At 41.6% G+C, this 20,994-nt stretch overlaps 1 protein-coding gene across 2 annotated transcripts in view; it reads left to right on the forward strand.

The window, feature by feature from the left end:
- sh3yl1 (SH3 and SYLF domain containing 1) overlaps positions 1 to 20,994 on the forward strand; it is an 80,636-nt gene that overhangs the window by 3,794 nt on the left and 55,848 nt on the right. For both annotated transcript variants that reach the window (XM_059982011.1, XM_059982012.1), the window contains exons 2-4: positions 10,788 to 10,895; positions 14,843 to 14,956; positions 16,523 to 16,587. In XM_059982011.1, coding sequence (XP_059837994.1) covers positions 10,788 to 10,895; positions 14,843 to 14,956; positions 16,523 to 16,587 — 287 coding nt within the window. The remainder of the gene's footprint in view (positions 1 to 10,787; positions 10,896 to 14,842; positions 14,957 to 16,522; positions 16,588 to 20,994) is intronic.

Below are 20,994 nucleotides of genomic sequence, written 5' to 3' on the forward strand. Positions count from 1 at the left end.
AAGTAAACTCGAAATTGGACCTGCATTTTGGAGTCCTGTGTCTTCATTTTAATTAGTTTAATGTTTTGAAGTTACAAAGCATAATGTTCAAAATACATTTATAATCAATGTATGTATACACTATACAACCTTGCGATGCATCTTATAGTCAGCTGGAAAACAAAGAAACCCAAAAGAGCCTATATTAAAAAAAGACTGTCAAACACCCAATGTGCAAAAAAAAATCATGCAAACAATAAAAGTAAACAAATACCATTCAGATCAAAAGTGAGTCTACAGACACAAAGCCCAAAACAGCCAGAGCAGGCCACAGTTCAGCACAGAGCCATGTAAATGTCATGGAGCAGCAAACAGAACAGACTGGACCCTCGCCTCTGGTCCCAGCATGCTGCGTTATCAATCCATCTGGCCTGGCATGGAAGTCGTCCAGATGTCGGTTCGTTCTTTGCTCGACCTGGGACCTGGGCTTGGACCTTGCCTGCACCCAACCTTCCTAAATTGGCCTGGCACTTGGATCGATCAAACCTCTCCTTCATCTTAGGTTCACAGGCCTCAAATCTGCCTCTCCTGTGCTTTGCTTACCCCGGCTTTGACTAGAATATGCCTTGACTCTGTCCTGTACCAACATGTTTCAACCCTTGACTCAGCCTCACCTTTGCTTGCCTCTCCATTGTTTGCGATGATCATTTACCATAAATGTGTTTATCAGAAAAAGTTTTATTAATAAAGTAGAGGTATTCTTTCAGAAACAAGAGAAATTCTACAGATGCTGAAAATCCAAGCAACACACACAAAGTGCTGGAGGATCTCAGCAGTATCTATGAAAAATAAGTACAGATAATGTTTCGGGCTGAGACCCTTTGGCAAGGGGGATTAGAGCAGGCGATGTAAACTAAACAGTAGCAATAATCGGGAAAGTGAAGCACAGATCTGTGTAAGTACTAAATGGTAGTTGAGTAGTGGTTTGGATGTTTATATTTACATCTTTGTACATATCAAATTGATTAGGATGTTGCCAAGGATGAAATTGATGCATGGAGCTGGCTTGGTGGAAGTAATCAGAAGGTGCTGTGGAGTGTTGCTTTTCAAGCCTGTGACTTGTGGTGGATTAGTGCTGGATCATCTGTTATTTGTCATATATATATAAAAAACCATCTGAGTGCCTGGCATGATTGGTATGCTTGCAGATGATTGGTGGTGTAGGGAAGAAGGTTGGCTGAACTTGCAATAGGATCTAGATCTACTGGGAAAGTGGGTCGGGAATGGCAGAAGAAACTTAACCCAGATGACTGTGTATTTTAAGAAATTAAATCAGGACTTGGTAAACAAAATATGCTGATGTGGCACTGGGAAGTGTAGCACAACAGAGTGAACTAGGGGTACATGTACATAGTATTCTGAGAATGGCGACTCGGGGAAGAAGGTGGGGAGGAAAACATGTTCCAGCTGTACAGGATTTTGGTGCAATATCACCTGGAATACTGTTTTTAACTTTGGTAACCAGACAAATAGCCTTTTCCTCAATCTTATCCAAACAAAAGAGATGATTATCAACTTCAGGAGATCTCACACTACTCTACATCAGCAGTACAGCAGTGGAAACTGAACGGTTTCAAACTCCTGGGAGTGCACTGTTCCATAACCTCCCATGGTCCCAGAACACATCCTACACAATCAAGAAAGCTTCACCGGCACCAACTTACCCACCATCAAGGACGTGGCTACAGAATGGTGCCTGAAAACGGCCAGTAACATAATAAAGGATCACACACTAAAGGGCAGTTTGGTCCACTCCCATTAGGAAGGAGGCTATTTAGCATCCATGGTAAGACTGCCAGACTCAAAAACAGTCAGGCTGATCAACATTTCCAGACCCTCCATCATCCATCATTACTACTTTTTAATTTCCTGTCAGTCACCTTGACACCTTATGTACAGACACTCCTGTGCCTAGCGTCACCTTATAGTCAAACATACAATGAATTATTTAAGCTATCTCATGTATTTGTATGTATTATGTTTTTTTTAAAATTATTTTGCTCTTTATCTTATTGTGTTTTTTTTTAGTGCTGCGACAGATCTGAAGTAACAATTAGTTTGTTTGCCTTTACACTTCTGTACTGAAAATGATACTAAACAATCTTGAATCATGTTATAGAGGGATTCAATTACGATAGTGAAGGTTCATGAGGGTGTTCCCAGGACTGGAGGGCTTGACTTACAAGGAGACACAGGATAGGTGGGAACTGTTGTCCATGGAGCATACACTAAGACTAGCTCGCTCAGGTTTCAACGATGGAGTACATAAGGCATTGATTTGCAGCAGTTTGGAGTTGGAGCAGCGGCCAATCAGTGATCAGGATTAGATTGCAAGAACAAACAAAAATAAAGCACAGACAAGTGGAGTGACCATTGTTTGAGCAACCTTTGGTTGTACTGGACAGAGTTAGAGTGGTTATTTGAAGCTTTAGCTCTTTGAGACTTCAGCATATGTTGAACATGTGGGTAAGGAGTTAGTATAGGGGGGGGATACGATTCTTGACCAATGGGCTCTCTTCCAGGGCAGGTGGGACCTGTAGAGAAGAGATGGTTTCCACCTGAACTGGTAGGGGACTAAAGGCCAATTTATACTTCAGCGTCGAATCTAAGCCATAGGTACCACGTACCCTTTGCTGTACTTACGCTGTAGGGTGATGTGCACCTTCCCAAAAATGTGATTCACATGTGGCGGCAACACAGACCGCAACAAATGTGATTGGTCCGCTTGGTAGTATCGCATTTCCTCCTATGCGTTTCCGGTCACTTCTTCTCCACCATGTCTGTAGACTGATGTGAAATAGATGAACCAAATAATCAAATCTACTTGCCGACATGCAAAAATGTTTGAAATACATTTCCTCGTCCATGTCTCTCACAAAGAAATTCAACACAGTGGCAACCTACCGCCAACTAGCATCTTGGCGCACACCAACGTGGAGCCTATGCAGAAGTATAAATCAGGCCTGTGGCGTAGCCCATATGCAGAAGTATAAATCTGCCTTGATATCCTAGTGGAAAGGTTTGCTAGTGCTACACCGGTATATGGTGATACACAATCATGTTCCTAATCGGAATACATTTATCCTCAATATACATTTTGAGCCCATCATAGATTGATTCTACATTCATATTTGCTTTTAACTTTTTACAACTTCTTCATTTCTGATAAACCATACATACGCCATTAGCAATGCCTCATTGTCTCATACAGTTGACTCATAATTGTATGCCAAATTCTGTTTTTTATACCTCTGCATAGCTGATGCTCAATGTCTTCACTCAGTTCATCAATACAATGAGGTAGAGTTATTACTCAGAGAAATTGATTTTAAAATACTAATATCCATTTTGAGAACAGTGGTGAACACTTCTGATACAGCAGGCATTATTAATTTTCCACACTTTGGTATCATTTTGGCAATGTTATAAGAAACAATGAAACCACGATGAAGACCACAGAGATAAGGAGGAGTTTTTTAGACAGAGAGTACTGAATCTGTGGAATGCTCTGCCACAGGCAGCTGTGGAAGCCAAGACAGTGGGTATATTTAAAAGGAAAGTTATAGTTTCCTGATTGGTCATTGTATCGAAGGTTATGGTGAGAAGGCAAATATATAGGGTTGAGTAGGATCTGTGATCAGCCATGATGGAATGACAGAGCAGATTTAAAAGGCTGAATGGCCTAATTCTGCTCCTATGTCTTATAATCATTTTTAGCTTTCTTGACAAATGACTCAAGTGTACAAGTGTTTTCAAATAAAAACACAAAATGCTGGCAGAACTCAGCAGGCCAGACAGCATCAATGGGAGGAGGTAATAACGACGTTTCAGGCCGAAATCCTTCATCAGGAGTGAAGTAACATGGGATGGTCGAGGGGGGTAAGAAGTGGGGGGAGGGATGAAGTAGAGAGCTGGGAAGTGGTAGGCTGGAGGGAAATGGGCTAGGGGGAGGGTGGAGAATTATGGGAAATAAAAGAGAAAGAAAGGTAGGGCCATGGGGGGAGATTATAGTGAGGGGGGGACAAAAGAGAAAGAGAACCAGACTAAAATTATGGATAGGGATGGGGGTAAGGGGGGAGGGCAAGGGTATCAACGGAGGTCTGTGAGTTGAATGTTCATGCTGGCAGGTAGGAGGCTCCATTGATACCCCTGCCCCCACCTTACCCCCATTCCTATCTATCTAAAATATCCCTATCTAAAATATAGTCTGGTTCTCTTTCTTGCTCTTCTTTCTCACTATAATCTCCCCCCAGGGCCCTACCTTTCTTTCTCTTTTATTTCCCATAATTCTCCACCTTCCCCCTACCCCATTTCCCTCCAGCCTATCACTTCCCAGCTCTCTACTTCATCCCTCCCCCAACTTCTTATCCCCCCCGACCATCCCATGTTACTTCACTCCTGATGAAGGGTTTCGGCCCGAAACGTCATCATTACCTCCTCCCATAGATGCTGTCTGGCCTGCTGAGTTCTGCCAGCATTTTGTGTTTTTATTTATTTCCAGCATCTGCAGATTCACTCAGGTTAACTCTTTTCAAATGTTTTTTTCACCTCCTGCAATTGAGTAATACTGTAAGTAGCCTTTCAGTGTGTCTTTTATGGAAGTGATCCTGCAATCTTGATGGTTTCATGGCTTCATGAGACAGTACACTATTAGAAGCAAGACACATGGGGTGTCACTGATCTGATGGGAATGGAATAAAACCATACCAGGTATGTAACATTGTATTGACACACTTTCTGTAGTTTCTGTTTCTAGCAGAATTAGAATTCAGGGTTTAACTGCTTTCAGGCTCATAGAGATTGTGCTGTATGTATTTATCCATCATTAACGGGGCGAAGAAGAAATCCGGAGCCGGAGTCCCGTAGGCGGTCAATAGGAGGGAGGACTTCATCAATATTGTCCGGCAACTCCTGCAGCCGAAGAGGCCTACATGTGTACCGATCTTCGTGCCAGTGGATCCTGACCTCTGAGGCCGAGAGAGTGGGACTGTCTCCATGCTAAGGCTTTTTCACTATAATATCTTTCACGCATAGGTCCTTGTGTTGTGCATCTTCATCTTATTTCTCTCTTCAAGAGTCCTACAGTGATGGGAGAGCAGCGAACCAACAGGTGGAGGTGACCACTGAGTTGCAGTTGCAAACCTGCACGTAGGCGGCCCTTGGACAGATGGTCATTCTCCTCTGAACCCAGGGCAGTAGGGGAGTCCGGCAGCAAAAAGGGTGACTGGGCAGCCCTTTTCAGGACAGCGCTGCCCACCCTGTAATCAGGGAGGGGCCTAGAAGAGGTGGCCTAAAAATCGCCTGCCCTAGATCATTCGGCCAGTTAACCGCGACTGACGGATCACCCAATCATTGCGGTCGAAATCAAAAGAAAAAGATTCTCCATCTAGGAGCATGGAACATTCACACCTTAATGGATAAGGAAAACACTGCAAGACCTGAAAGGAGAACAGCTCTCATTGGTAAAGAATTTGCTCGCTACAACATTGACATCGCAGCGCTGAGTGAAACCAGGGTTGCAGATGAGGGATCCATCACTGAGCTTGCAAGCAGCTACGACTTCTTCTGGAGAGGAAGGGCGCAGAACAAAGACAGGATCCACGGAGTACCATAAGGAGTACCCTGATGAAACAGCTCCCCGACCTGCCTGTTGGCATCAGCGAAAGATTGATGAAGCTATGTCTGCCCCTCAGCCAAAACCGACATGCAACTATCATTAGTGCCTATGCCCCCACCCTGACCAGCCCTACTGAAACCATAGAGCAGTTTTACGCTGACCTTGACTCCATCCTGCGCTCAGTGCTGGCCAGTGATAAGCTGATCTTGCTGGGAGATTTTAATGCCCGAGTCAGCCAAGACCAGGATCAGTGGAGTGGAGTGCTCGACAGACACGGAGTCGGCAATAGCCTTCTGCTTCTCAGTAAATGTGAAGAGTATGACCTCACTATCACGAACACAGTGTTCAGAATGGCCAACAAATTCAAGACAACATGGATGCACCCTAGACCCAAACAATGGCATCTGATCGATTATGTCATTGTCTGTCAATGTGACATCCAAGATGTAGTCATCACACGAGCCATGCGAGGAGCAGAGTGTTGGCCGGACCAGATTCCTCCGCACCACCCTCAAGCTACATCACAAAAAGCGTCCAAAGGCAGTATGGCCATCCTTTAACACCTCCAAACTTCAGCACCCTCTGTGTCTACACGAATTTCAAAATACTCTTAAACAGAAACTATCAACAAACCAACCAGTCACAGGTAACCCAATCCAGAAATGGAGCCACTTCAAAAATGCTATAACTAAAATGGCAAAATCAACCCTAGGCCGCAGAAAGCGCACCCACCAAGATTGGTTCAATGAGAATAGCACCATCATCGATGACCTACTCACCAAGAAGAACAAGGCATTCAAAGAATGGCAGGATGACCCAAACTCCACCTGCAAAAAGGACAGATTCAAGTCCTATCAGGCACTCGCTCAAAGGGAAATCCGTATAATGCGCGACACATGGTGGAATAAGAAGGCGGATGAGGTTCAGCACTATGCTGACACAAACAACACCAAGCTGTTCTTCAACGCCGTCAAGTCTGTCTTTGGTCCCTCAAAGTTAAGAATAGCTGCTCTGCTTTCTGTAGATGGATCCTCGCTTATCAAGGACAAAAAGAGCATCAACATCAGATGGAAGGAACACTTCAGTCAGCTCCTGAACCGCCCCTCCACTGTCGACCAGTCAGTACTCGACCAGGTTCCCCAGAGCCCAGTCCATGAGCACCTCAACAACTACCCCCCCCCCCGCCCCCCCGACCGAGGTCAGCACAGCCATCAAACAGACGAGCTGTGGCAAAGCTCCAGGCAAGGATGGCCTTCCCGCAGAACTGTTCAAAGCCCTCAAACAGGAGTCACTCAAAGCATTCCAGGACGTCCTGATCAGTATCTGGGAAGAGGAAGTAATGCCACCCGACCTTCGGGATGCTGCAATAATCTGTGAGAACCACCGGGGCAGCTCCCTACTTTCCATCGCTGGAAAAATCCTGGCTCGCATCATCCTCAATTGACTTTTTTCAGCAGTATCTGAAGGAAACCTCCCAGAATCACAATGCAGCTTTCGGCCTAAACTCAGTACTGTGGATATGATCTTCACTATTAGACAAATGCAGGAGAAATGCCTGGAGCAGAACATGAACTTGTACTTTGTCTTCATTGATCTGACTAAAGCATTTGATACTGTCAACAGCGAAGCCTTGTGGATCATCCTCGGGAAACTTGGCTGCCCTCCAAAGTTCATCAACCTCATACGCTTCTTCCATGACAACATGACTGGAGGGATTCTCTCAGCTGACGAACCTAGCGAGAAATTTGACATTTCCAACAGCTTTAAACAAGGCTGTGTGCTTGCACCAGTATTTTCAACTTTTTCTTCACTCTAGTACTAATGCATGCTGTCAAAGACTTAAACCTGGGCATTTATATCAAATACCGCCTGGACAGGTCCCTCTTTAACCTATGTTGCCTTGCAGCACACACAAAGACCCTCTGAAAGCTGTTCATAGAAGCACTCTTTGCAGATGACTGCGCACTCATAGCGCACCAAGAGGATCACTGCGCACAAACAATGGTCAGCAGATTCTCCGCCACATCTAAATTGTTCTGCTTGACAATCAGCCTCGGTAAAACAGAGGTCCTCCTGCAGCCTGCACCTAACAGTGCCCCACCGCAGCCATGCATCACCATTGATGTTATACAACTACAGAACATTGACAACTTCAAATACCTGGAGAGTACCATCTCCAGTGACGGGGCCCTTGATAAAGAAATCATGTCGGATCCAGAAAGCAAGCCAGGCACTCGGAAGGCTCCGGGTCAAAGTTCTGCAGCACAAAGACATTCGCCACTCCACTAAACTGAAGGTTTACAATGCTGTTGTGGTCTCATCACTTTTATATGGCTGTGAAACCTAGACACTGTATCGCAGACATGTCAAACAGCTTGAAAAATTCCACAATCACGCTCTGCGATCAATCATGCAAATCCGCTGGCCAGACTGTATCTCCAACCTGACAGTCCTGGACCGAGCCAATTCCACAAGCTTCACCAAGGTTTTGAAGGCTCAGCTCAGATGGACCGGCCATGTGATCCGCATGGATGAGTCCAGCATGCCGCGCCAGTTGCTCTACGGAGAACTTGAGCAGGGCAACCGTGCCCAAGGTCACTCAAGGAAGTGGTACAAGGACAACCACAAGTCAAACCTTAATTGGGCCAAACTCCAGCCCCGCCATCTCGAACACACTGCTGCTGATTGGTCCAAGTGGTGCAATCTATGCTCCAAGGCAGCAAACAACTTACAAGCCAACTGGCGCATGCAGTGCCTCAAGGCGAGTCGAGAAAGACACAGGAAGGCGTCCGCTCCTGCCCCAACAGGCAGTGCTCCTTGTCCCATCTGCAACCGTATCTGCGCTTCGGACTTCGGCCTCAGAAGTCATATGCGTCCCACAGACATTGACTGCACAACACATTCGTCTTCCTCGGACTTCGAGAGACTACTACTACTAACGGGGCTAAATTCAAATAAACTGGAAATGCCTATTGGATGTTGACGATGGCAGTGAGTGGACATTGTCGATCAGGTCTCGTGCCTCAAATTAGGGTGCTGCTTACCGCCTCCCCCAAGAATCTTGAACCCCCTCCCCCAACAACTTCTATTTTCTTTAATGCTCCCTTGGGAGGGCAGTGTCGCTCCCATTGGGAAACACTGCTCTAACTTAATTGCATTTTTGTCTGTTTCCATTGAAACAGCAATTACAATTGTTCTTTTGAATACAAGTTGTGTTTTAATTAGGAGCTGTTTTTGAATGCTCTCCTTTAAGATTCCACAAACTAAACAATCTTTCAGTGCATCATTAAGACCATCACCAAACTGAGAATACTGGACTCACAAAATGCTGGAGGAACTCAGCAGGCCAGGCAGCCTCTATGGAGAAAAGCACATTTGACATTTCTGTCCAAAACCCTTCGGCAAAACTGAAGAAAAAAGCTGAGGAGTAAATTTGAAAGGTGGCGGCAGGAGACTAGGCAATAGGTGTAACTTGGAGGGGGAAGGATGAAGCTAAGAGCTGTGAAGTTGATTGAAAGAGGCAGAGAAAGCCATGGAAGAATGCCGAAAGAGGGAGGACAGAGAAGAGGAAACATCAGCAAGAAACCTCAGCACAAAATTCCTCAACACTAGCATCACCACAATTACACAAATGAAGGACCAATTCATCGATAATGACCCTGGCTGGGAGCAAAGCAATAAGGCAAAGAGAGGTGTTCTCGACATGATTTCCTGCCACCAAGAACTGCTTCATGAGAGGAAATTTAAGAAAAAGCAGTCAAATCTTGCTGCCTACTTGAAGAAGAAGCTAAAGTTAGAGGAGGAACCATGGCTTGGTCTCTCCTCCAAGATGTAACCACCACCCACTTCCCTCCACTGCTGCAGCAATGTGTTGCTGCTCCACTGATATAAAGGTTAGGCCTATTTCTATATTTGTTATTCCGTGAATTACTGTGTTTTCATGAAATAATATAGCATATATCTCGGGTTTGATTTTTTAATATTTATCAGGCACATATGTCCATTTATGTAATGTTATAATGACCCTGCATAACGTAGGTTTATTTAACACTCCTCCTCTGAGGAACACATCTTCAGCATTAAGTGGGATCTGAGCTTATTTCTTTTTTTGCTGGTTTTCATTTGTAACTATGTCTTTAGTCTTCTCTGTCTTTTATGGCAGATGGAAATTGGCAGATAGATGGTGTTATGAATACAACTTTTGAAATGTATGTTATGGAAGCTTTCCTTTAGTGTTCTCTTACATTTCTTATACTCCTCAAGTACCTCATTTGCTCCTCCATGCTTTTACCTGCTATGCACCTCCTTCTTCTTAACCAGGGCCTCAAAGAATGTTTTCTCCTCCAAGGATGTCTTCCTTCTCCACAGTCACAGCTTCTATTTTCTTTTCTTCTAGGTTATTTTATCTATGTCCTCACTCCTTACCTGCTCCCATTCAGTCACTGACCAGATAATCTCATTTTCAGTTTATCCTCAAGATGACCCTGGGACTGTCAGAGACGTCCCCCTCCCCATAACCTCTCTGAAGCTTAATAATCTTTTTTTTAATCCTTCCTGATTCTTTCAAAGGACCTTTGACCTGAAACATTAATTTTGTTTTTCTTCTTACCTGTGCAAGTCACTTGCTAGGTATTTCTAGCATTTTCTGATTTCTGTTTTTATTTTAGAAATCTAGTGTCTACATTTTTTGCTAATGGGAAATGTCTTCTCAAAATTGGAATCCTGTCTGTCAAGTTATCCTGAATTATTTCATTTCTACAAAGTTACTAATGTCTTGATATTTTTCTGTTTGGTTCTCTTCCATATCATGTACACTCCAGGCCAGTAGCCACCCATTTTAATTACACTTCCCATTCCGTTATATCCATCCATGGATATAACTTTTCATAGAAGAGTATATATTTAAAAGTATTTATTTTTAACAGTATTTCTGATCATCTCATTATTTCACCAATTACTTAGAGTGTAATCCTGTAACTAATACAGACTTAATCTTTCCAACACATTGTTACAGTAATTTACAAAAAAAACTCAAATGTAATGTCACAAATTTTAATGAGATACTGTACATTTTGTAAAAAATATGGTGTTGCAAGCAGCATTTTAAATAAACTTATTTGCATTGTTCCAGTGAATCCAATTCCATCAAATCTTAAGTCTGAAGCCAAGAAAGCTGCAAAAATTCTAAGAGAATTTACAGAAATAACTTCAAGAAATGGACCTGATGTAATTATACCAGGTTAGTAAGTTAGTAATGTGTTGCTTTTTGGCATATCTTCATGTCAATGGACATAGATAATATGTCTTGTCTTCTCTTGGGCTTTTATAATTCTTTTCATGTTCTCATTCCAGGAATTAGATACATGGTGGCACTGGGTTCAGGGATCATGTTCCACGTGTAGGAAAGCAATATGAAATCTATTGTTCATTATTATTGGTGGTCTTGTGGCATCTCAAGGCACATTTGTGATTCTGGAGAAAGAAAGAGATCAGAGAACGTTGAAAAACAAACTGCTGGAGGAACTCAGAAAACTGAGCAGCATCTGAGGAGACAAAGGGATTGTCCATGTTTCAAGTTGAGATTCTGCATGTAGTGCTGATGCAAATTTTCGACCTGAAATGTCAACAATCTATTTGTCTTGCTCAGATATTGCTCAACCCACTAAGTTCTTCCAGCAGGTTGTTTTTTGTTCTTTGTTCTAACTTACAGCATCTGTAATCACACAAAATGCTTGAGGAACTCAGCAGGCTAGTCAGCATCTATGGAAAAGAGTAAACAGTCAACATTTCAGACTGAAACCCTTCCTGAGTCATGATAAAGGGTCTCAGCCTGAAACATTGACTGTTTACTCTTTTCCATAGACGTTGCCTGGCTTGCTGAGTTCCTCCCAGGATTGTGTGTGAATTGCTTTGATTTCCACTATATACATATTTTCTCTTGTTTGTGAACAATTGCAAACAGTTCTGACTCCACTCAAGACAGTTGCTATAACTGTAATTAAATCAATCTCTGATTTAATTACAGTCGACCCTCCTTATCCGCGATGGATTGTTTCTGGGACCGTTCGCAGATACCAAAAAACGTGGATGCTCAAGTCCCTTATTCAACCTGTCTCAATGTGGTGAATCTTAGGACCCGGCGGAACCCTAGACTTTATTTAACCTGTCTCAGTATGGTGGACGTAGTACCCCGCGGCAGAGCTCAGAATCCGCAGTGTTTATGTTCACGAAAATAATCACGATCATGATTGAAAATAAAGTGGAAATAATAAAGCGATCAAAAAAGGTGAAATGCCATCAGTCATTGTAAAAGCGTTAGGCTACGTCGGTCAATGATCGGAACAATTTTAAAGGATAAAGTGAGAAAGGCCCTGCCCCGATGAAAGCTACAATTATTACTAAGCAATGCAATGGTTTAATTATTGGGTTTTGGGGTTTTGAGTTTTTGATCCTCCACATCAACCGATTCAGATTCTGCTCTAAATCCATCTGCATGTTTGTAGGTAAGACTAACATAGTGAGCCATATCTCAAATAACGATAGTGGGAGTACAGGAAAGAGGTAGAGAGCCTTGTGACGTGCTGACATAATAATGACCACTCTCTCAATATCAGCAAAAGAAAAGAGCTGGTCATTGACTTAAGGAGGGAAGGCAGTGTGTATGTTTCTGTTTACATAAATTATGCTAAGGTTAGGACCTTCCATATCCTAGGAGTGAACATCACAAATAGCGTGACCTGGGCCATTCATTAATGCTACAGCCAAGAAAGCTCATCTCCGACTCTACTTCCTCAAGAAGCTAAAGAAATGTGGTATGTCTTCTTTGACCCTCACCAACTTTTATTGATGTACTATTTGGATGCATCATATGTTGGTATAGAAACTGCAAGAAGTTGTAGGCACAGCACATCACAGAAGCCAGCCTCCCACCATGAACTTTGTTTATGCCTAGTGCTGCTTTAGTAAAGCAGACAGCATGATCAAAGACCCACCCACCCTGGTTATTGACTCTTCTCCCTCTACCATCAGGCAGAAGATACAACCGCTTTAACGCATGTGCCAACAAGCTCAAAGACCGCTTCTTCCCCACTTTTATAGGATTATTGTAAAAGTTCAAAGTAAATTTTAATTTCAGACTACATGTATGTCACCACATACAACTCTGAGATTCATTTTTCTGCTGGTATATTCAGTAAATCTATAGAATAGTAACTATAACAGGAAAAATTAAATATCAACTAGAAGACAACAAACTGCAAATGCAAACATACAGTAAATAAATAGCAATAAATAACAAGAAAAAGGCTCTTTAAAGTAAGATTATTGTGGGAACATCTCAATGAATGGGCAAGTGGGTGTAGTTTTTCCCTTTTGTTCAAGAGCCTGATGGTTGAGGGTAGTAACTGCTCCTGAACTTGGTGCAAGTGCTGAGGCTGTTATATCTTCTATCTGATGGCGGCAGTGAGTGAAAAGTATGGCCTGGGTGGTGAGGATCTCTGATGGTGGATGCTGCTTTCCATCGACAGTGTTTCATGTAGATGTGCTCAATGGTTGGGTGAGCTTCACCTGTAATGTATTGGGCTGAATCCACTACCTTTTGAAGGAGTTTCTGTTGAAAGGCATTGGTGTTTCCATAACGAGCCATGATACACATCAGTTCCACTCTTGACCTCACAATCAATCTCGTTATGATCTTGCACCTTATTCTTTACCTGTATTGCAGAGGTTGTTGTTACACTTTATTTTGCATTGTTACTGTTTTCCATGTGCTATCTCAATGTATTCAATTGATCTGTATGAAGACCAGCTATATACTTAACCTCACTAAGTGAGATAATAATAAACTAATTTACTATTAACCATACAAATCAGAACATTACAACAAAAATCCACAATCTTCCATGTTTTCTTTGTGGTGGCGGCATCTACCTACCACAATCACTTTTCTACCTGTTCACTCCACCTAGTATGTTATGCTCTTGTTTCTATATGTATCATTTGGAAGAAAGCCTCCCTTTGACTTTCCATTTATCCTTAAATAGTATCCCCTCATCTATTTTTGTTTCGATTTTCCACAGGGTCCCATCAACATTTTCTCTAATACTTCCTAGATCATTGGATATGTTTTCTGAGGGTAGATAGTAGGAACTTCTCCCCTTAGCATTTTCCCAAGGGTCATAGCTTTGGGGTAAGAGATTGACAGACAGATAGATAGACATATTTTATTGATCCCGACGGAAATTGGGTTTTGTTACAGTCGTACCAACCAAGAATAGTGTAGAAATATAGCAACATAAAACCATAAATAATTAAATAATAATAAGTAAGTTATGCCAAGTGGAAATAAGTCCAGGACCAGCCTATTGGCTCAGGGTGTCTGACACTCCAAGGGAGGAGTTGTAAAGTTTGATGGCCACAGGCAGGAATGACTTCCTATGATGCTCAGTGTTGCATCTCGGTGGAATGAGTCTCTGGCTGAATGTACTCCAGTGCCTAACCAGTACATTATGGAGTGGATGGGAGACATTGAATGGAATATGCAGTGCTTCAGTGGGCAGGTACCACTCACAACATTAAAGAAGTATTTAGCATTAAAGAAGTATTTAGACAAACACTTGAATTGCCAGCACATGGAAAGTCATAATTTAAATGGTAATTGTACAGTTAGGTATGATGTTAGCATGGACGGGATGGGAGATAGAGTCCACGATTCTACAAGTGGCATAGTGGTGTAACAGAAAGTGTTGTTGACCCACAGCTCTAGGAACCCAGCACCACTCTTGATTGTGGGTGTTGTTTGTGTGGAGCTTGCCTGCTTTCTCCAATTGAGAAGTACTTTGTAGAATATCTTGTTACTTATTGCAGTTGAGAGATGAATTTACTTTTTGCTGTTATTGCAAATGACTGATTGTGAGAACAATATCCAGGCCATGATAAAAGTCATCAAGAAATCTCCAGAAAAGTAATCTTTTTTAAGCTGACATAGTTTATTTCCAAAGGAAATACTTAATTTTTTTTTGTTAATGAACTGGGAATGATTTATGAAATGCATATTTTAAGGGTTTCTTTTTCTGGTATGTGCTCATAGGATCAGTTTATCATTTTAGAAGACATGCAATGAACTTAATTTTATTATTTAATGAGAGAACTTCAAATTTCTTATTTAACATTTTGTTCATTTTTAAGCTCACGTGATAGCAAAAGCACAAGGACTTGCAATCTTATCAGTAATTAAAGCTGGATTTTTAGTAACAGCTCGTGGAGGTAGTGGAATTGTATTGAGCCGCCTGCCTGATGGAAGTAAGTGTCTATTATTTGATCCATATGATTTATTTCATTAATTGATCCATATATTTTATTCACTTTTGCTGGTACACTTCAAAATTATTTTAACTAAAATAATGTTAGGCCACAGTATTTGTTATTTCTTTGCTCATCTTCAAGTCCAACTTACCCCTATTTCCTAGTTGTCAGATTGTATGATTCTTTATGACCTAGAAGCCAATTATTTCTGCAAGAAATATTCTTAAAACATCTCCTTTAAAGTATTGGTAAAGGTTGATTGATAGAAACGAGAAGTGCAGTGCAATTTAATCATCCGCACACCTTTCACCGTTAGTAAGGTTCAATGTACTATCATAATATATTCTTTTCAATTGCAGCTATCAAACATAAATTAGTGCAAACTCCTTGGTGGTTGTTGATGGATAGCAGTACAATAATTGAATTGTACTTCTTTTTTTTTGGACTTTTTTCAAATTTTGCACAGTTACATAATTTCTTTTTTACATCTGAATTCATAGAATTTGCATACATTTGCAAAGCACCAAAATAAAGGTTTAATTTTAATTTTAAATAGCACATTTTCTGTATCCCTGACTGACTAAGTGATGAGAGCTTTAATTTTCTCTGTCTTACTGCTTCACTAATTCAGCTGATTGTGCAAAGACAACTACAACTGATAGGTATAGGTGACCAAACATCTTAACATTTCATTTTTGTTGCTCTAATGTATAGGATGTGAATAACAATAATTGCAGTGCATATTTATTTTAATCTCATGTCTTCCTACACCCCTTGAGTATTTGAAAGCTGACTTCAGCAAACATCCCTAGGAGTAAAAACGAATGGAAGTAAACACAAGCTGAATCTTAATTTTTTTCAAAAATATGTTCTAAAAGTTATTAATCATCGAGTTAAAGTCTATAACCATGTTATTGCTCATATTCGTCAGTTTAAATAATAATAGGTCATGGTAAGGTACTAAAACATCTAAAAGTCCTAGACTTGCTGATAGATTGAAAATGCAAAATCTACCCAAAACTGAATTCCCCAATATGCTAGGAATTTGCTTCTCTGATCAGCTGCCAGGTTAGACCTGGCACAAGATCTGAGATCCCAGCAACTTCGTTTGGGATTTCAGCTGAAAGAAGACGAGAAAGAGGATAAATTTCTTTTGAATGAGAGACAAAATATCTTAATTTAATATTTTCAGTTATATATAATTGTTCTTAGTTAATATAATGCAGTTGTATGAGTGACTCTGTTTCTGTAAATGTCAGTGATAATGAACAGGTATTATGAAGTGGAATAGTAAAGCTTGGGGCAAGTGCTTTGTCAATTGTAAGAAGTTTCAAGGTAAACTGGTTGGGGGGGGGGAAGGGAAAGCTGTGGCTGCAAAACTATGCCACTGGATGCTTTAATCCTGTACATTGGACTTCCATATTCAGTGTAGGAGTCTGTGTATGTTGATTCTGAATGCAGGGTGGTCCAACCAGCACGATGTGGCCTTTCATTTTAGGCTCAGCCAGTTTTTGTTATTTTCATAGTTAAAAGCATTTGTCTGAATTTGTGTTTTCTATGCAGGATGGTCTGCTCCCTCAGCAATAGGCATTGCTGGTCTTGGTGGTGGTTTTGAAATTGGAATTGAGGTAGGCACCACATTTTAAGCGTATGTATGTAAATATTACATTTACAAAAATAGATGATGAAAGAAAATAAAAATAAGTTTAGTTTAATGAATATAGAACCATGTTATCCCTGCCTATTGCAGTATTGTAAGTATCCTTCAGAGAGAATCCTGAATAAAATCTATAGATATGTGAAAAGAAAAAGATTGGTCAAGACAAACGTAGGTCCCTTACAGTCAGAAACAGGTGAATTGATCATAGGGAACAAGGACATGGCAGACCAATTGAATAACTACTTTGGTTCTGTCTTCACTAAGGAGGACATAAATAATCTTCTGGAAATAGTAGGGGACCGAAGGTCTAGTGAGATGGAGGAACTGAGGGAAATACATGTTATTAGGGAAGTGGTGTTAGGTAAATTGAAGGGATTAACGGCAAATAAATCCCCAGGGCCAGATGGTCTGCATCCCAAAGTGCTTAAGGAAGTAACCCAAGAAATAGTGGATACATTAATGATAATTTTTCAAAACTCCTTAGATTCTGGATTAGTTCTGAGGATTAGAGGGTGGCTAATGTAACCCCACTTTTTTAAAAAAAGAGGGAGAGAAAAACTGGGGAATTATAGACTGGTTAGCTTGACATCAGTGGTGGGGAAAATGCTAGAGTGGGTTATCAAAGATGTGATGACAGTAAATTTGGAAAGAGGTGAAATCATCGGACAAAGTCAGCATGGATTTGTGAAAGGAATATCATGTGTGATGAATCTTATAGAATTTTTTGAAGATGTAACTAGTAGAGTGGATAGGGGAGAGCCAGTGGATGTGGTATATTTAGATTTTCAAAAGGCTTTTGACAAGATCCCACACAGGAGATTAGTGTGCAAACTTAAAGCACATGGTATTAGGGGTATGGTATTGATGTGGATAAAGAATTGGTTGACAGACAGGAAGCAAAGAGTGGGAGTAAACAGGACTTTATATGAAGGAAATTTATATTAGGCAAGAAACAGTGTTGGATAGACTGTTGAGTCTGAAGGCTGATAAGTCCCCGGGACCTGATGGTCTACATCCGAGGGTACTTAAAGAGGTGGCTCTAGAAATCGTGGACGCATTGGATATCATTTTCCAATGTTCTATAGATTCATGAACAGTTCCTGCAGATTGGAGGGTGGCTAATGTTGTCCCACTTTTCAAGAAAGGAGGGAGAGAGAAAACAGGGAATTATAGACCGGTTAGCCTGACATCAGTGGTGGGAAAGATGCTGGAGTCAATTATAAAAGAGGAAATTATGACACATTTGGATAGCAGTAGAAGGATCAGTCCGAGCCAGCATGGATTTACGAAGGGAAAATCATGCTTGAATAATCTTCTGGAGTTTTTTGAGGATGTAACTAGGAAAATGGACAAGGGAGAGCCAGTGGATGTAGTGTACCTGGACTTCCAGAAAGCTTTTGATAAAGTCCCACATAGGAGATTAGTGGGCAAAATTAGGGCACATGGTATTGGGGGCACAGTACTGAAGTGGATTGAAAATTGGCTGGCTGACAGGAAACAAAGAGTAGCGATTAACGGGTCCCTTTCGGAATGGCAGGCTGTGACCAGTGGGGTACCACAAGGTTCGGTGCTGGGACCGCAGCTGTTTACAATATACATTAATGATTTAGATGAAGGGATTAAAAGTAACGTTAGCAAATTTGCCGATGACACAAAGCTGGGTGACAGTGTGAAATGGCAGAAGGATGTTTTGAGAATGCAGGGTGACTTGGACAGGTTGGGTGAGTGGGCAAATGTATGGCAGATGCAGTTTAATGTGGATAAATGTGAGGTTATCCACTTTGGTGGCAAAAACAGGAAGGCAGATTACTATCTAAATGGAGTCAAGTTAGGAAAAGGGGAAGTACAACGAGATCTAGGTGTTCTTGTACATCAGTCAATAAAAGCAAGCATGCAGGTACAGCAGGCAGTGAAGAAAGCTAATGGCATGCTGGCCTTTATAACAAGAGGAATTGAGTATAGGAGAAAAGAGGTCCTTCTGCAGCTGTACAGGGCCCTGGTGAGACCCCACCTGGAGTATTGTTTGCAGTTTTGGTCTCCAAATTTGAGGAAGGACATTCTTGCTACTGAGGGAGTGCAGCGTAGGTTCACAAGGTTAATTCCCGGAATGGCGAGACGGTCATATGTTGAAAGATTGGAGCGACTGGGCTTGTGTACACTGGAATTTAGAAGGATGAGAGGGGATCTGATTGAAGCCTATAAGATTATTAAGGGTTTGGACGCACTGGAGGCAGGAAGCATGTTCCCGCTGATGGGTGAGTCCAGAACTAGAGGCCACAGTTTAAGAATAAGGGTTAGGCCATTGATAACAGAGATGCGGAAAAACTTTTTCACCCAGAGAGTGGTGGATATGTGGAATGCTCTGCCCCAGAAGGCAGTGGAGGCTAAGTCTCTGGATGCATTCAAGAGAGAGTTAGATAGAGCTCTTATAGATAGCGGGGTCAAGGGATATGGGGAGAGGGCAGCAAAGGGGTACTGACTGTGTATGATCAGTCATGATCACAATGAATGGCAGTGCTGGCTAGAAGGGCCTAATGGCCTACTCCTGCACCTACTGTCTATTGTCTATTGACCTTTTCGGAATGGCAGGCAGTGACTAGTGGGGTACCGCAAGGCTCAGTGCTGGGACCCCAGTTGTTTACAATATATATTAATGATTTAGACGAGGGAATTAAATACAGCATCTCCAAGTTTGCGGATGACACAAAGCTGGGTGGTAGTGTTAGCTGTGAGCAGGATGCTAAGAGGATGCAGGGTGACTTAGATAGGTTAGGTGAGTGGGCAAATTCATGGCAGATGCAATTTAATGTGGATAAATGTGAGGTTATCCACTTTGGTTGCAAGAACAGGAAAACATTATTATCTGAACGGTGGCCGATTAGGAAAAGAGGAGGTGCAACGAGACCTGGGTGACATTGTACACCAGTCATTGAAGGTGGGCATGCAGGTACAGCAGGTGGTGAAAAAAGCAAATGGTATGTTGGCATTCATAGCAAAAGGATTTGAGTACAGGAGCAGGGAGGTTCTACTACAGTTATACAAGGCCTTGGTGAGACCGCACCTAGAGTATTGTGTGCAGTTGTGGTTCCCTAATCTGAGGAAAGATATTCTTGCCATAGAGGGAGTACAGAGAAAGTTCACCAGATTGATTCCTGGGATGGCAGGACTTTCATATGAAGAAAGACTGGATCAACTAGGCTTATACTCACTGGAATTTAGAAGACTGAGGGGGGATCTTATTGAAACATATAAAATTCTAAAGGGATTGGACAGGCTAGATGCAGGAAGATTGTTTCCGATGTTGGGGAAGTCCAGAACGAGGGGTCACAGTTTAAGGATAAAGGGGAAGCCTTTTAGGACCGAGATGAGGAAAAACTTCTTCACACAGAGAGTGGTGAATCTGTGGAATTCTCTGCCACAGGGAACAGTTGAGGCTGATTCATTGGCTATATTTAAGAGGAAGTTAGATATGGCCCTTGTGGCTAAAGGGATCGGGGGTATGGAGAGAAAGCAAGTACAGGGTTCTGAGTTGGATGATCAGCCATGATCATACTGAATGGCGATGCAGGCTCGAAGGGCCGAAAGGCCTACTCCTGCACCTATTTTCTATGTTTCTATGTATATTTTCTTAATAACATTTATTTCCTCCTGGTTCTACAGCTGCTAAAGATGTTCCTTACATTACTGTTATCTCTACACACCATTTGGCATCTGAATGCTAAACTTAGTATCACCGTGATCAAAGCTCTCTGTTCTGCTCGTTGGTTGCTTGTCAAGTCTTTGTGGTTTTTCACTGATTCTATTGTACTTATTTGTTCAATTGTGAATGCCTGAAAGAAAATGAATCTCAGGGTAATATATGCTCATATATATACTTTGATTATAAAATTACTCTGTACTTTGATAAGTAAGAACTGACATTTAATTGATGTTTGTCTTGTTACTTCAGAAAATGAGATGTGTCTTACAGGTATAATTAGTGTCAGATAATTTTCAGGTAACAATAAAAATTATCACTGGAATCAAGGGGTCATATTTAATTACCAGAACATTGGATTTATGTATGATAATATCTCAAGATATGAATCAGAGTTGAACTTGTAGCTGATAACATAATGTTTTCAGTTGGCTTTGATGAACTTTGGCTAAGTAACCTATCCTCAATCTGTTTCTTCTTCTCTAAATTGGTGGCCTTGTTTCAGGTTATACTCAGGTTTCACAGAGAATTGTGACCTTTATGAGGAAGAAGGTTTTCCAACACAATCAAGGACTCCACCAGGCTGGGTTAGGTTATGAAGTCATGCTGCAGGGAAGCAGGCCATTCAGACTGCTATATCTGCACAGTGGGTATCCATGCATATTCTATTTTATCTTT

Source organism: Hypanus sabinus, chromosome 10 (assembly GCF_030144855.1).
Source record: "Hypanus sabinus isolate sHypSab1 chromosome 10, sHypSab1.hap1, whole genome shotgun sequence".
Classification (NCBI taxonomy): domain Eukaryota; kingdom Metazoa; phylum Chordata; class Chondrichthyes; order Myliobatiformes; family Dasyatidae; genus Hypanus; species Hypanus sabinus.